Raw genomic sequence first — 16,517 nt, 5'->3', positions numbered from 1 at the left:
AGGGGTCCCCAAACTTTTTCCTGTGAGGGCCACATAACTTTTCCCTTCTCTGATGGGGGCCGGGGTCAGTACAGTGCGTCTGGTGATTGTACTCGCCGACAGACTCACGGCATTAAAGACATCTTTCTTCTCGGGACACACCTCTTCCGCGACAGCATTCAAACATTTCTTGACAAACTCTCCATCAGTGAAAGGTTTACCGCTGCTTGCCATCAGTTGAGCAACCCGAAAGCTGCCCGAACGGATGACTGCTTCAGCTGAGCTTGGCGTACAAATGTATTCTGCTGAGCTAACAGTCCACTTTTTAGCTTTGAGAGTTTGTCTGCTCGCATTTGGCCTTGCATATCATACTTGTCTTTGTGACGGGATTCATAGTGTCGGCGCAGATTTTATTCTTTGAATACCGCCACCGCCTCTTGACAGATGAGACAAACAGCCTTTTCTTTGCATTGAACAAAAAAATAATCGTTTGACCACTGCAGGTTAAATACCCTGCATTCTGAATCAACTTTTCTCTTACCGAACCTTTTCGCAATTATTCCGTTCTATTTGACAGGGCTAGTCTAGGATTCAAGTGGCCAGACTGAAAAAAAAATCATAATGCGTCTCTGGTATTGTTCAGGGGGCCGGGCCAAATGTGGAGGCGGGCCGTATCCGGCCCGCGGGCCTTAGTTTGGGGACCACTGACTTCTATGACCTTAGATACACGTGTTTAAGTCAGATTTATATTCCCACATGGTGAGGTCAGTGGTGACAACTCATTTAAAAACCTACACCATACTATGAAATAGCTCAGAATAGGTATTGTTGTCTCAGTTAGGATTCTCCTTGAACACCTTCTCTTGGTGTCACTGTGTGACCCAAGATTCACAACAATCATGTCAACGCCAAGCAACCATCTCATTATCTCTGGATAAAGTGCATCCCTCTCTCTTTAAAGGGCATCCACATGTTTTCACTGTCACAGCCTGTCCTCTGTCTCTCTCTCTCTCTCTCTCTCTCTCTCTCTCTCTGTCACAGCCTGTCATCTCTCTCTCTCTCTCTCTCTCTCTCTCTCTCTTTCTCTCTGTCACAGCCTGTCCTCTGTCTGTCTCTCTCTCTCTCTCTCTCTGTCACAGCCTGTCCTCTGTCTCTCTCTCTTTCTCTCTGTCACAGCCTGTCCTCTGTCTCTCTCTCTCTCTCTCTCTCTCTCTCTCTCTCTCTCTCTCTCTCTCTCTCTCTCTCTGTCACAGCCTGTCATCTCTCTCTCTCTCTCTCTCTCTCTCTCTCTTTCTCTCTGTCACAGCCTGTCCTCTGTCTGTCTCTCTCTCTCTCTTTCTCTCTCTCTCTCTCTCTCTCTCTCTCTTTCTCTCTGTCACAGCCTGTCCTCTGTCTCTCTCTCTCTCTCTCTTTCTCTCTGTCACAGCCTGTCTGTCTCTCTCTCTCTCTCTCTCTCTCTCTCTCTCTCTCTCTCTCTCTCTCTGTCACAGCCTGTCCTCTGTCTCTCTCTCTCTCTCTCTCTCTCTCTGTCACAGCCTGTCCTATGTCTCTCTCTCTCTCTCTCTCTCTCTCTCTCTCTGTCACAGACTGTCTGAGCGACTAAGTCATATCAATCGTTCTATCAAAACATCAACTGTCACCAGCTGAGACAGATATGAGGAGGGATGGGTTAACAGGTGGGTTAACAGGTGGGTTAACACGCGGACCGTGGAGAGGAGGGGTGGGTTAACAGGTGGGTTAACAGGTGGGTTAACACGCGGACCGTGGAGAGGAGGGGTGGGTTAACAGGTGGGTTAACACGCGGACCGTGGAGAGGAGGGGTGGGTTAACAGGTGGGTTAACACGCGGACCGTGGAGAGGAGGGGTGGAGCCTAGAGGGGTTTATCAGACGGACCCACCCTGCTGGATGACTGTGAGAATGAAGGTCTTCCTGAGGCTTCAAAAACAGAGGGGCGTGTCCATTGAGAGAGGAGGCTGAAATGGGGTAGAGGAGAGGAGAATAGAGAGGAGGGGAGGAGAGGAGAGAGGAGGAGAAAGAGGGGAGGAGAGGAGAAGAGGAGAGTTGAGAGGAGGAGAGGGGAGGAGGAATGTCCATTGGGGGGAGGCTGAAACAGGGGTAGAGGAGAGGGGAGGCGAGAAGAGGGGTTGAGAGGGGAAGAGAGGAGAAGAGGGGTTGAGAGGGGAAGAGAGGAGAAGAGGGGTTGAGAGGGGAGGATCATAGCTTTCCACAAACAAGGCCCGGTCCAATCAGATCTAAAGATGAGCCCACTTCAGCCAATCAGGTCCCAGTGTTAAGCTACTCCAGCCACCGAACAGGTCAGTGCAGAGTTTCCTGTCCACCAGATGAAACACATTAGCTTTAATCTGTGCACCCCCCCCCCCCCCCCCCCAGGTTTGTAATGTGGAAAATGTGTGGAGCCAAGCAAACAATTTATGATAATAAATTCATAACAAAGGAGAGTGTAATCAGGTCCCATGGGAAACACTTATAGGGAAACAACACAGAAAATTAAGGTTTGTTTTATTGTGCCTGGATTGATGAGGTTGAATTAGACATTGTTGACATAGTTGAATTATGATATGATAGCTGTCTCTCTCTCTATGACCCTGTTTCTGATCTCCCTCATACAGGAAAAAATTGCTGACATAACAGAATTGTACTCATACAGAATTAAATATTTTTTATCATACATTTTCTATTTGTTTGTTATCACCACTCTATTGTGATATCAGAACACAGAACATGAATGACACACTGTGTGTGTCGTAAAAGTAACATTGCTCTTTAGTCCTCTCCTGTCACATCCAATTAGAACATCAACTTTCCAAAAACATACTGACATCATTCATCACTGAAACAATTAAGCATCTTGTGACATCTGTGAAATCGGGTCACAGCTCAGTCATGTATTATGATGCCATCTCAACGGAGCACACTATCATATTGATCTTTCTGTGACATCATCCATCCAATGTTATTTCTCAAACATAACTGGTCTTGACAATTGGAGGCAATGGCAGCGATGATACAGATGGTGCGCTGTAAAAACTGAAATACAATTCCTCCATTACTCTGTCAGTTCACATTCACTGTGAAGCCTCTGACAGAAGCTCTCAAGGAGACGTCTCTCTGCCTTCTCTCAGCCTCATCCCTTAAAGCAGAGCTGGGCAGAGGAGGCGGAGAACAGCAGGTAAAACCAGCTCCCCCCTGTACTCCCTTCACATACTAGGTGGGATTTGATGCCAAGTCAGGTACTTGTGTGTGTGTGTGTGTGTGTGTATGTGCGTGGGTGCATAGGTGTGTGTGTGTGTGTGTGTGTGTGTGTGTGTGTGTGGGTGCATAGGTGTGTGTGTGTGTGTGTGTGTGTGTAGACAGAGGGGTCCGGGGGCGGCGAGGCAGGGATCAGCAGAAGACAAACTGAGAGAAATGAAAAGTGAAGTGAGCGAGGAGAAAGAGCAGAGCGAGGGGAGGCTTGGCTTAGCTTGGCCGGAGGACTGGAGGGGGGGGGGGGGGTCTGACAGCTCCTGGAATATTAAATATTACACAGAGGATCCCACTCACAGATGTTCACAATCAGAGCTCCAGAGAATTAATGCGAGCAAGATGGCCCCCGCGATGGGGGGGATGGTGTGGGGGGGGGGGGGGGGGTTGCTGTTGTGGTGAGAGAATGATCATTTTCTATCCTGATCAATGTAGTTGTTAGCATGGAGAGAACGGCTGGGCAGCTACGAGCTGGGCTGGCTGGTTCTGAAGCCCGTTCTGATACCGTGGGCGTCAGGGGTGGACTGGGGAAATAATTCAGTTTGGGCAAGTTAACCCCAGTCGGCCCACTGAACGGGCTCTCCGATTTGTTAGGGGGGTTGGGGGGGTTGCTGAGCGATTTGTTGAGCGGGGGGGTGGGGGGGGGGGGTCTGAGCGATTTGTTGAGTGGGGGGGGGGAATCCGATTGTCGTGCTCGTGCGGGCATCCACACCGGCCCACGGCGCCCCACACCGGCCCACTCGAGGACCGGCCCATCGGGATTTGTCCCGAACGTCCCAATGGCCAGTCCGCCATTGGTGGGTGTCCGGTTTATCTCAGGGAAAAGGCTTCCTCATCGACGGAGTTCAAAGGTCAGAATCGGAAACAGGTTTCTTGCCAAGAAGGTTTTCACATATGAGTGAATTAGCTTCGGACTGTTGGTGAAGTGTGAGAGAAAGGATAGAACTAGGGTCTCTAATCTTAAACTTCAGACATGCATTTCATGTTAGTAGGAACATTTCTTCTACTTTTTTACTTTTTTACTGAAACCTAGAAAAGGTCGGTTACTAGGCTACCACTCCACCGCTCCTCAGAATGGACGTTGCATCCGTCATCTCACAAGACTAGCATCGTTCAATCAATCAATCAATCAATCAAAGCTTTATTTGTATAGTGCATTTCATACCCAGAGGCAACACAATGCGCTTTACAGAGAACAAGGGAGGTGGGCATACGAACCACCTCTACATATTCCAGAGGGAAGCAAAAAAACAGTAATCACCCGGGGGCCACAGATCACAGATAAGTGAGCTGTAAAAATTCTTCCCGTTGTTCACAAGACCATGATTTGAGTATAAATACAAAAAAATAGTTCCTTTCAAATGGAGATTTGACCGTGGGTCAGACGAGACGCTGCCTACTGGATGTGAACAGAGTCTCACACGACCTCTGGGTCTTCAGGGATAGACACACAGGATCTCTCAGACCATAAAGTCATGAGGTACATTCCTGCTCTGATTGATCTATGAGCGCAAAGCCAGTGGGATGAAACTTCAGGATTATCTGGTCTCAGAGTAATAAATAATTGGGGAAAAGTCCCGTTTTGAAGCCAAATGAAGGATTTGCGTGTCTTACTTTATCATTTTTTTGGGGGGGGGTGCTTCAACGGGAACCAAGGAGATATACTGTACAATAAGTTAACCAGTTCAGTAGCAGCGTTCTCTAGATGGTCGTAGGTCCCTGTTTGAACTCTGAGAATTACGGTTTGAGAGGAGGTGCTCATGTCTGTGTGTGTGTGTGTGTGTACAGTATGTTTGAGTGAGCGTGTCTCAGTGTGTGTGCGCGTGTGTGTGTGGTGTGTGTGTCAATCAACATCAACTGCAATCAACAATCCTTTATTGGAAAACAATTATCATTTCAATTCAAGCGTGCACTCGCAGGCACACGCACGCGTGCGCACACACACACACACACACACACACACACACACACACACACACACACACACACACACACACACACACACACCACACACACACATACACACACAAGCATGGCACCAAACCAGGGGAAACATCCTTGTTCAAAACATCTGAAGACAGACATTGTTGACCAGAAAAGTTCTCTGTTGTGTAGCGAGTCCATTAGCGCTCTGATCCAGTCCTGGTTCAGGTGTGTGTGTCAGTACGGGGAGAACAGCACGGGTGTGTGCGCCGTCCGGAGCGGCCCGGGGGCGGGGTGAAGCAGGGGGAGGGGCTGAGTCTGAAAGAGGGCGGGGCTGGGAGTGGAGGCGGGGCGCAGGTGGAAGGGGGACAGGGTTACCATGGAAGCGGCGAGGGCGGCGGCCGAGAGATGACGCTGGAGGAGGCAAGACAGAGGTTTGCCCAGGTCCTCCTTCCTCAGAGCCACACGCACCTAGGACACACACACACACACACACACGTCAGAGTACACACACACACACGTCAGAGTACACACACACACATACGTCAGAGTACACACACACACACACACACGTCAGAGTACACACACACATGTCAGAGTACACACACACACACACGTCAGAGTACACACACACACACACACGTCAGAGTACGTACACGTACACACACACACGTCAGCGTACACACACACACACACACACACACACACACACATCAGAGTACACACACACACATACACACATATCAGAGTATGTATTTATTCATTTATTAATTCAAATGTTTTTATGTCAGGCTCCTCTTAGATAGATATGAACTTTAATCATAGCTGTGGGGGAAATGCTTGAGCAGTGAGAAAGTACAACAGCATAGATAAGGGAAAAAAAGAGTAGAGAATATACAGAATATACTTTATCTGCGCTTGAATCATGGCCCATGAACAGCTTCAACGGGATTCACATGATAACAGACGTTGAAATGGTGAAACCACAACGAGATGTGAAAAGTGAAAAGAGGAAACGGGAGGTCTGGTCCGGTCATACTCACAGCCTGCAGGCTCTGGCAGCGCAGAGGGGGAGTGTAGGGGCTGAACTTGGGCTTGGCTGGTTTACCAGCAGCTCGGTCCTTATGTCTCCTACTACTGATGTGCTGGAGGGAGGGAGGGAGGGAGGGAGGGAGAGAGAGAGACAAATAGACAAGACAGAGAGAGACAGAGAGAATTAAGAGAAAACTAAACCCAATCAAATTACCCCTCTCTGTAAATGGACTGCACTTATATAGTGCTTTTCCACCTTAGCGGCACTCAAAGCGCTTTACAATGGCCTCTCATTCACCCATTCACGGCAGCTGCCATGCAAGGTGCTAACCTGCTCATTGGGAGCAATTTGGGGTTAGGTGTCTTGCTCAAGGACACTACGATATGTGGACAGTCGGAGCTGGGATTCGAACCGCTGACCTCTCGATCACTGAACGACCCGCTCTACCAACTGAGCTACAGCTGCCCCTCTGTGCCACCATCCAGATTACTTCATCATGTTAATATTTTCCAGCCTTCTTGTACTATGCATATTCCAGAGAGGGAGTGGTGTTGCTACTGTAAATCACTTTAAAGGTGATTTACAGTAAAGTTAAAGGTGCAAACAGATGGCTGTTGCCCGTCAGGCTCAAAATAGCTGGTTGAACTGATGAATATTCATGAACATTACAGATCACAGCGACTAGTTCAGCACATTCACATCACAAGCAGAGGTGCTATCAGCAGGGGTGCTATCAGCAGGGTGCTATCAGCATGGCCAGATACTTCCAGTAATAGCATGATCTCGGCACATTTGTGTACCTTGGGGGGGACTTGATCAGGCTCACCTGGGGTGACCTCACAGTTATGACTTCTTTGGGTGTGACAGACTAAGACTAAGTTCCACTGATTGTCACACACCTGAGTGTATGTAATTTGTTCTCTGCATTTGACCCATCCCCTGGCGGAGCGGTGAGCAGCAGCGCTCGGGAATCATTTGGTGATGTAGCCCCCCAATTCCAACCCTTGATGCTGAGTGCCAAGCAGGGAGGCAATGGGTCCCATTTTTATAGTCTTTGGTATGACTCGGCCGGGGATCGAACTCACAACCTCCCAGTCTCTGGGCAGACACTCTACCACTAGACCACAGAGCTGGTGCAGTAGGGAACATATTGAAGAAGATTGGAGCTACAGGATGATGTTTTTGCTGTGTAGAATTGATGGAGGCCTGTGCGCCTAAAACACTTAAAATGATAGTAAGGAGTTTCTTGTGTGATTGTGAGGGGTGTGTGTGTAACACAGGTGTCACTGCGTGGCTTGTCAGTATAGCTTCCCCCCTCACTTTGCCCACACTAGGTTCGAACACGGGTCCTCTGACTTACAGTACGAACGCACGTGAGTACGTCTTCCATATAAACACCGCTAGCAGCTACGCCACTGAAAAGCTAGCTATTCAATGGTGCAGGTGGGCGGTACTGAGGAGTGAGTTTAACCAATTAAATTCAACATATGAGCTTGTTTACACTGATGGACACAGAAATGTTGAGAAAAGTAGTATCCAAACTCAAAACCTCCACATGCCTGCTGGATCCCATCCCCACCGATTTTTTCAAAACTATTTTTGACTCTGTATCCTATAACATTTGATCCATTGTTAATGACTCCCTATCTACAGGTGTCTTCCCACCAATACTTAAAACTGCTCTGGTGAGACCCGTGCTGAAGAAAAACAACTTAGACACTTCAGTTCTTAGCAATTTTAGACCAATCTCCAACCTTCCCTTTTTGAGTAAAATTCTGGAAAAAATTGTTTTCAAACAGATTAATGATTACCTAGCTACAAGTTGTACCCTTGACCTTTTCCAGTCCGGCTTTCGTGCCCACCATAGCACAGAGACGGCATTAGTCAAAGTTGTAAATGACCTCAGAATTAATGCTGACTACAAAGAGCTTTCTGTTCTCGTCCTCCTGGACCTGAGTGCAGCCTTTGATACTATAGATCATGCAATCCTCATCGAAAGACTGGAGAAGTGGGTTGGCCTCTCCGGTCCAGTCCTAAATTGGCTTAAGACCTATCTAACCGGTCGTGATTTCTTCGTTGCCCTCGGTTAATATAGCTCAGGAAAGATCCCTATGACCTGTGGGGTGCCCCAAGGATCGATCCTAGGACCTCTACTCTTCAGCCTGTACATGCTGCCCCTTGGCAGTGTCATCAGGAGGCACAACATTAGCTACTATAGCTACGCAGATGATACCCAACTCTATATTTCTGTAACACCCAGTAACTACAGCTTGGTTGACTGCCTTGTCAACATTTATACAGATATAAATGTATGGATGTCACACAATGTCCTCCAACTAAACCAGGACAAAACAGAAGTACTGATCATTGGAGAAAAAGCTGAAAGAGAGAAACTATCTGCACACTTAAAAACTCTGGAAATTGACACCAATTGCCAGGCTAAAAACCTAGGTGTCATACTTGACTCAGATCTTAATTTCGAAAACCACATCAAGAATATTACAGACATCTTTTTACCACCTAAGGAACATTGCCAAGGTGCAACCCTTTCTCTCTCAGGCTGACACCGAAAGATTAATGCATGCTTTCATCACAAGCAGGCTGGACTACTGCAATGCTCTACTATCAGGCCTACCAAAGAAAGCTATCTCTAAGCTACAAATGATACAGAATGCTGCAGCACGAGTCCTCACTAAGACTAGACGAAGGGCACACATCACACCAGCCTTAAAATCACTACATTGGTTACCTGTCAACTCTAGAATAGACTTTAAAATACTATTACTAGTCTATAAATCTCTCCACAGTCACTCACCAGAATACATTTCAGACATGCTTGTCAGGTACATGCCCAACAGACCACTCAGATCCTCAGGTACTGAACTTTTAACAGTTCCAAAAGCCAGGACCAAGAAACACGGAGAGGCAGCTTTTAGTTTCTATGCCCCCAACCTCTGGAACACCCTACCGGAGTGCCTAAGAAGGGCCGAAACAACGGAGGTCTTCAAGCGAGATCTCAAGACGTACCTTTTCGACCTAGCCTACAATCACTAGCCAGGACCTTGAGACACAGAAAGGCAGCCTCAAACCTACCTGTGAATCCTCTGTATACATTGGTATTTATCCTGCTATGCACTGTATGTATATCAAGTAGTGTACAGAAGCTGGTTACCCTGAAACAGGCTTGTTCTGTTCTGACAGCTGTGTTGCTTCAATGGCTCAGCGTGCTACTAACCGTTTTCTGCCTCCCCTAGTGCCTCTCTCTCTCCCTCCTATCCTCTAACCAGGTCCAGTGGATGCCCTACTGTCGCCCGCAGACCACCCTGAGTCCGATAGATACCCCTGTGTCAGCTGTGGATGTCGTAGTATTTAGTACACACACACACACACACACACACACACACACACACACACACACACACACACACGTACACACAGACACACATCAGTCCACATCCGGCTTAGGCCTGGACCTGAAGCTCTTAGCCTTTCTTGTTCTGAAAATTTAATTTAATGTAATTTATTGCTCTATAAATGTTCTTAGCCATTAGACAAATATATTCCAGGAGCTTGCCCCAGGTTGCCTGTTTTAAATATCTGTGTGGTTTTTATGGCTCTATGTGCTACTAACCCTGTTCTGCCTTCCCTCTCCCTAGTGCCTCTCTCTCCCTCCTATCTTCTAACCAGGTCCAATCAGAACAGAAACATGATGGACAAGGTTACTAAGACGGGGAGGAAAATCACTGGCTCAGATGTTCAGAGTATCTCTCAGCTCTCTGATCAGTACACCATCAACCTTGCCAGACGAATACTGGACGATCCTTCCCATCCACTCTTCTCAGAGTTCCCCCTACTCCCCTCTGGACGCAGGTTTAGACGCCCAAAACAAGGACAAAACCAGCCAGCACTTCTTTTGTGCCAAGAAGCATTAAATTGTTGAACAGCTGTTGATGCCTGTTGCAGTGATGATGATGTTGATGCGATGATGTTGGTGAGGATGGTGATGACGATGATGGTGGTTGGTGACATTGTGGTGTTGGTGATGGGCGTACATTTCAATGTTTTCTGTATGCTTGATGTGTGCTAAACAAATTCCCCTCTGGGACAATAAAGGTTTCAATTCAATTCAATTCAATTCAGTGGATGCCCCACTGTCACCAGCAGACCTCCCGGAGTCCGATAGATACCCCCGTGTCTGCTGTGGATGTCGTAGCATTTAGTTAACACACACACGTACACACAGACATACACCAGCCCACTTCCGGCTTTAGGCCTGGGCCATAGCAAACACACACCAGTATTTGCCATGTCTCTCCTATGATGCTTTTTTAGCCTCTCTTACTCTGAAATGTAATTTAATGTAATGTATTGCTTTATAAATGTTCTTAGCCGGTAGACAAACATACTCCAGGAGCTTGCTCGATCGCCTTGTTGAGAGGGGTCAGAGAATCATTTTTACAGCTCACTTATCTGGCTTCCCTCTGGAATATGTAGAGAGTGGGTCGTATGCCCACCTCCCTTGTTCTCTGTAAAGCGCATTGTGTTGCCTCTGGGTATGAAATGCACTATACAAATAAAGCTTTGATTGATTGATTGATTGATTGATTGATTGATTGATTGATTGATTGATTGATTGATTGATTGATTGAACTCAGCTACATGTGTGCAGATGCAAACAGTGAAAGGTCACAGAAAGTACAAAACAGATAGGATCAAGGAATAAAATGGAGTTAGGGTAGATGTGTCAGACAGGAAGCCATTTTTGAGGTGGAAGTGAAGCAAACTAAGTTTAATGAACAGGAAGGCAAAGTTGGCAGTGCGCCCAGAAGGATTTGAATGCGATACTTTCCCACCAAGATAAGACATGCATGAGCTCACACCTTGTTTATGCTGGTATAAAGGAAACTCTCTCAGAATGTATATCTTTGTATTTTGATCCCCAAGTTCTCTGGGAATTGGACAAATGTGTAAACTTGCATTAAAATCACTCAACAGTGCGTTGGTCTCCGGGGGGGGGGGGGGGGGGGGGGGTCGGGGGGGGCATCTTGAAGACCAAAATGATCTTCTTCAATATCACTGTGGGACCACTGGGACAGATATAGGATATGCAAGTTCCTGAATAGCAAAGTGGCAGCAGTGTTTCTGTTAGCTAACACATTTCAGTGGGGACTCGCCGGTTTTAGCTTTTAGTTAGCCAAGTGTGAAATTGCCAAAGTGACAGATGTGACAGATGTGAAAGCTACAGAAACACAGTTCAACCGAAGCAGGAAAAATTGTTCCGTCTCTAATGATTTTACTGTCACTTTATTAGTCTCTGACGGGGAATTACACCAAGAGTAAGTGACCATCTCACCTGTTTGAGCTGCGTCTCAGAGTTGACGTGGACGTCACAGATCTCACAGCGGAACGTTTTGTTCTGGAGGCCCGTCGATGCCTCGGTAGGGGCGGCCATTTTAGCTTTGACCCCTGACCTGGGGAAGGACTTGATGGCTCCGTCACCACTCCTGGCCTCCAGCATGGTCTTGTGTTTGGTGCCTGAGAGAGTCAAGGGTCAGAGAGGTCAGATCAGGGTCCCAGAGGTGAAGTAGAGGTACTGACACACACACACACACACACACACACACACACATACACACACACATACACACACACACGCACACACACGCACGCACCCACACACTCACCGCTGTTGTGAGCCTGTAGCTGGGAAGCAGAGTTGACAGCGACTTTGCAGAGAGAGCAGTAGAGTAGCCTGAGCGCTTTCTCCTCCTCCGTCTCCTCGCCCACCTCTCCCTCCCGCTCTCCCTCCGCGTCTCTCTCTGGACGGGGCTCGGGCGACGCTGAGGGCTCAGCGGGTATCTCTCTGGGTCTGGCTGGCCAGCAGCTGGACGGTGACACTTCACTGGCAGAGGGTGGTGACGATACAACCCTGGATGCGCCATCTAGGAAAAACAGAATGGTAATAGCTTGCGTGCGAGTGTACGGGAGTGTGCTGAAAAGGCTGAAACTTGCTTTGTGTGTCAGCTTAAAGAGAGCCAGGCGGTTAAAACAGTGTGTGTATTTACCACATGCACCCAGCCCTTTAATCTCAGGTAATAATCAAAAGATTTCTCCCGGGGCCGGCCTCTAAGTAGTTCAATGACAGGCCGTGCTGAGAGATGCCGAAGGCAGGAAGTATCCATCAGGAGGGGAGGCTGATTGAGAGAGCTGTCTAGTCCTGAGGGTGAGGGGTAGTCTGGGTAATAATGATCATTATCGCTCTGGTGCTGAGGGCCTTTGTTATCGTTGATTCGTTCACTTGAAAAGGCGCTCAGATTGTTTGTTAAAGTGGGCTTTGGAGGGACCCCCCCCCCCCCCCGATGATTCTTATCACTCCCAACTGGCTCTTGCGCTTCATCTATTGCAAATAATCACTTTCTTCTGCTTTCCCTCCCCTCCCTCCCTCTCTCTCCCTCTCTCTCTCTCTCTCTCTCTCTCTCCCTCTCTCCCTCCCCTCCCTCTCTCCCTCTCTCCCTCCCTCCCTCCCTCCCTCCTCCCTCCCTCCCTCTCTCTCCCTCTCTCTCTCTCTCTCTCTCTCTCTCCCTCTCTCCCTCCCTCCCTCTCTCCCTCTCTCCCTCCCTCCCTCCCTCTCTCCCTCTCTCTCTCCCTCCCTCTCTCCCTCCCTCCCTCTCTCCCTCCCTCTCTCCCTCTCCTCCCTCCCTCCCTCCCTCCCTCCAGCTCACTCTCTTTCTCTCACGCTCTGTTTGGAACAAATTCTCCGACTCGCACTACTGCATAACATTCAGCTTGTATCTCTTTCCTTCCACACAATGCGCCTCTCTCTCCGCGTCACTCTCAAAATTAAACATGCACAGCGACTGTTGCGCACGCAAGAACGCCCACGCCTGGATAAAGACACTGACGTTTCCTCCACGCCTCCCCGCAATCCATAATGCACTTTAAATCAGACGGGCCCACTTTAGATGAACTCCTACACGGCAGCGCCACGCATTCAAATACACACTGAACCATATGCTGCCGCATTTTGGGTCTCAGGAGAGGCTCTGATGCAGACGGGGTGAGAGAGGGGACAGTAGGAGAACAGAACCAGAACCACAGGGCCCTTCATGTAAAACCCGACAGCTGGCAGCTTGATCAGGAATCAAAGAGTTAAATCTGTGGGAGAAAATAGGGCAGATGCTGGAATGATCAAAGATCTAGTTCCTTTTGTTTGATGTTAAGACATTTCATTTAAACAACAAATGCGCACGCACACACACACACACACAAACTCACACAAATGTGCACGCACGCACACATGCGCACACACACACACACACACACTCACACAAATGCGCACGCACGCACACACACACACTCACACAAATGCGCACGCACACGCACGCACGCACACACACACACACCTTTTTTTACACACCTGCAGAGTCTGAGCGTGGAGGCTGAGGGGTGGTTTCCGTGGTAAAAGCGTGGTTGTTTTTGGTCTTGCAGTCAGAAGCATCCAGAGTTTTGAGCTTCTTGGCGTGTTTGGTACCACTGTAATGGGATGAGGCCTGGCTCTACACACAGAACAGAACCAGAACCAGAACCATGGTCAAACACCATCCTCACTGTACTTTACATCACACTCACAACCAGAGATTCACTCTAGAACCCAGAAAAACAAAATGGACACAGCTGAAGAACGATAGGATATTCAGGAAGTGATAATACAATCATATACATTGATCAAAATGTAGCAATTTGTTGTGAATGTGCCCGTTAGTCAAAGTGAAATAACATTGCGGTTCTTGTGAATGTACCCTGGTAGAGGATGTACTGAGACTCCACCCACCTCGGAGTTGAACCTCAGCCGACACACGCCGCAGGAGCTGGGCCTCCTCTGCAGGGGCGTGGCCAGCCCGAACCCTGGGCCCATCAAGGCTTTGTGAAGGCGGTCCATCTGCAACAATAACAATGAAAATGTGGAAAGGTTAAAGTCGCACTGAAACGGACGTTTGAGATCAACTAACTTAGTTTGACGTATTTCTGACGCAAACAAGCTATGAGGGTGGGACATATGTTTAGAGGAATTTGATTGGAACATTGAGAAGTGGACAGGTTTTAAGAACTTTAGACAGATTCAATAGAAGGATAGCGTTGATTGACGGGTGGATGTTGTGAGATTATTGGCCTAAAATCTAAGGTACCTGTTGTCGTCATTGCACGTGACCTACTGTTTTCCAGGAAGTAAGAAATTATATACTTTGATATATGATTAAAACAAAAGTAGAATTTAGTATTTTTTTTTGGCATACATCGTTGAATAGGTGAACACTATGACCAATTATGTGAACCAAAATGGGACAGAATGCTTTTTTCATTTCAGCGCGACTTTAAGAGACATGTTACGACGTCATGAACGCTATTCCGACAAAATACAGCAAGCACACAACCTGATAGTATGAACTGAACACCATCACATCCATGAACCTGATCAGTACACGCACTGCGTAAGAGAAGTCATTCACAACGGTCGGTAACGGGTTACAATTTTTTTTAAAGTTTTTTTTTTAAAAGTCATCACTCCTTTTTTTTTCTTCTTTTTTTTTACCTTTATTTAACCAGGCAAGCATTTCAGAACAAGTTCTTATTTACAAAGGCGGCCTGGCAAAAAGCACAAGCCTCTTGAACTGATGATAAGTCATGTACTGATACTGTATTTTGCACTGTGTTGGCGATATCATCCCCTAGAGTAGACAGATGATATCATCCCCTAGAGTAGACAGATGAGATATCATCCCCTAGAGTAGACAGATGAGAGGGGTTTAGTTTGCTCAAGGCCCCAAGTCACCTTACATTACTGTCATGTACCAACAGACCAAGGCATATTGCTAAAAATCTGAATCTGCATCTTATTGATGGCTGAATCTGAATCTTTGATGAGAAAGAGGTTAAAGATGTCTGATGAGAGGAGGTGTCCCACTACGCAGGTTCGTTTCCTTGTCTCCTTGTCCCTATTCCCATAATCACAGAGCCCGTGGAGCCAGAAGCAAATGGCTGGTCGTAAATACACACCAGCACCGCGCACACTCACCACCAGGTCACAGGTCATCATCACTCACTGGACCCCTGCATGTCAGATCGTTGGGCTCAGACTGCTGGGCTCTGAGAAAGAGCCACTGTGAAAATTACAAGTTCAGACCATCTGTGGGTTCGCCTCAGCAAGGTCAAAGGTGAAACCTGCTTGCTTGGCCCAACCCATTTCCCACAGAGACCTCTTTCCATGCTGCATCCAGGAGGTCTTTCACACAACGCTGTTGCTTTCCTCAGGGCGTCCATTTCACTCAACCCAGATTTGATGGTTGGAGACAAAAAATATAAGAAGAGTTGGGGTGGTAAATTCGAGACATTTTACCCAAAATGTGTCGAATTGACCACCGCACGTCTTCTTGTAATCCTGTCATAATGTAACTTGAACACACAAAAACTCAACTAGGCAGAGAAACGTACGGACCTCTGACCTCTGTCAGTGCCAGAAAGCCTTTCTTTACAAGCGTAACGGGTGGTAAAACTGTCCCTGCGTGTGTGTGTGTGTGTGTGTGTACTGCATCATTATCATTACTGCAGTGTACTGTGTGGGACTTTATCTACTGTGGATTTAATAAGCACACACATTCCTATAAAACCCATGCAGACTCTGAAGCAAAACAAAACGATTGCCTGTAATGGAAGCAGCCGTAAAGAAGTAGGATTCCAGAGCAGCTGTGACGACTAAACGTCAAAGGGTACCTGGCTGCAGCTACTGAGACGGAGTAAACGTGCGCCAACTCCACAGGATCTATGCATTGGATGTGTGTGTGTGTGTGTGAGTGTGTGTGAGTGTGTGTGAGTGTGTGTGTGCACGCGCCAGAGTTCATTCTTTGGAATTATTGATGGTTTTTCATTTTTATTAGCTAGGTCAATTCCAGTCATTTTAGCTGTCTGAACAGATAGTGAAGATAGATAGTGAAGATAAAGTGGTTGAAGCAACACTGACGACACTGCGTGAATGTGTGTGTATGTGTGTGTATGTGTGCGCAGTTCCTGGCTGCACGCATGCATGTCGTGTGTGTGTGTGTGTGCGGGTGCGTTTGCGTGTGTGTACATTTAATCCCAGAGAGTCCAGAGTAAACTGCTTTTTGTGCTCAGTTGGTTGTAGGTGTGCTGGTCTCAAAAAGTAGAATAACAAGTATGGAAAGACTCACACACGACAAAAAGATGAATGAACACTCCCTAGACACAGACTAGAAAGATCTATTTGATTTGATCATACTCAAAAAAGTGCCAGATCGTCCGTGACCA

General features: G+C 47.5%; 1 protein-coding gene across 1 annotated transcript in view; it reads right to left on the bottom strand.

The window, feature by feature from the left end:
* Window positions 1-5,401: 5,401 nt before the first annotated feature.
* Window positions 5,402-16,517, bottom strand: part of LOC311323286 (zinc finger protein 385D-like) — a gene marked incomplete at both ends in the record, with an annotated part of 20,492 nt that continues 9,376 nt past the window's right edge. The window contains 6 exons of the mRNA XM_084455487.1: window positions 5,402-5,635; window positions 6,208-6,309; window positions 11,551-11,732; window positions 11,882-12,016; window positions 13,615-13,753; window positions 14,029-14,136. Of these exons, the coding sequence (XP_084311613.1) occupies window positions 5,402-5,635; window positions 6,208-6,309; window positions 11,551-11,732; window positions 11,882-12,016; window positions 13,615-13,753; window positions 14,029-14,136 (900 nt within the window). The remainder of the gene's footprint in view (window positions 5,636-6,207; window positions 6,310-11,550; window positions 11,733-11,881; window positions 12,017-13,614; window positions 13,754-14,028; window positions 14,137-16,517) is intronic.

This window comes from Borostomias antarcticus, assembly GCF_949987555.1.
Source record: "Borostomias antarcticus genome assembly, chromosome: 21".
Classification (NCBI taxonomy): domain Eukaryota; kingdom Metazoa; phylum Chordata; class Actinopteri; order Stomiiformes; family Stomiidae; genus Borostomias; species Borostomias antarcticus.
The sequence above is the reverse complement of the archived record's forward strand: the minus strand, read 5'-3'. Positions and strand labels throughout refer to the sequence as shown.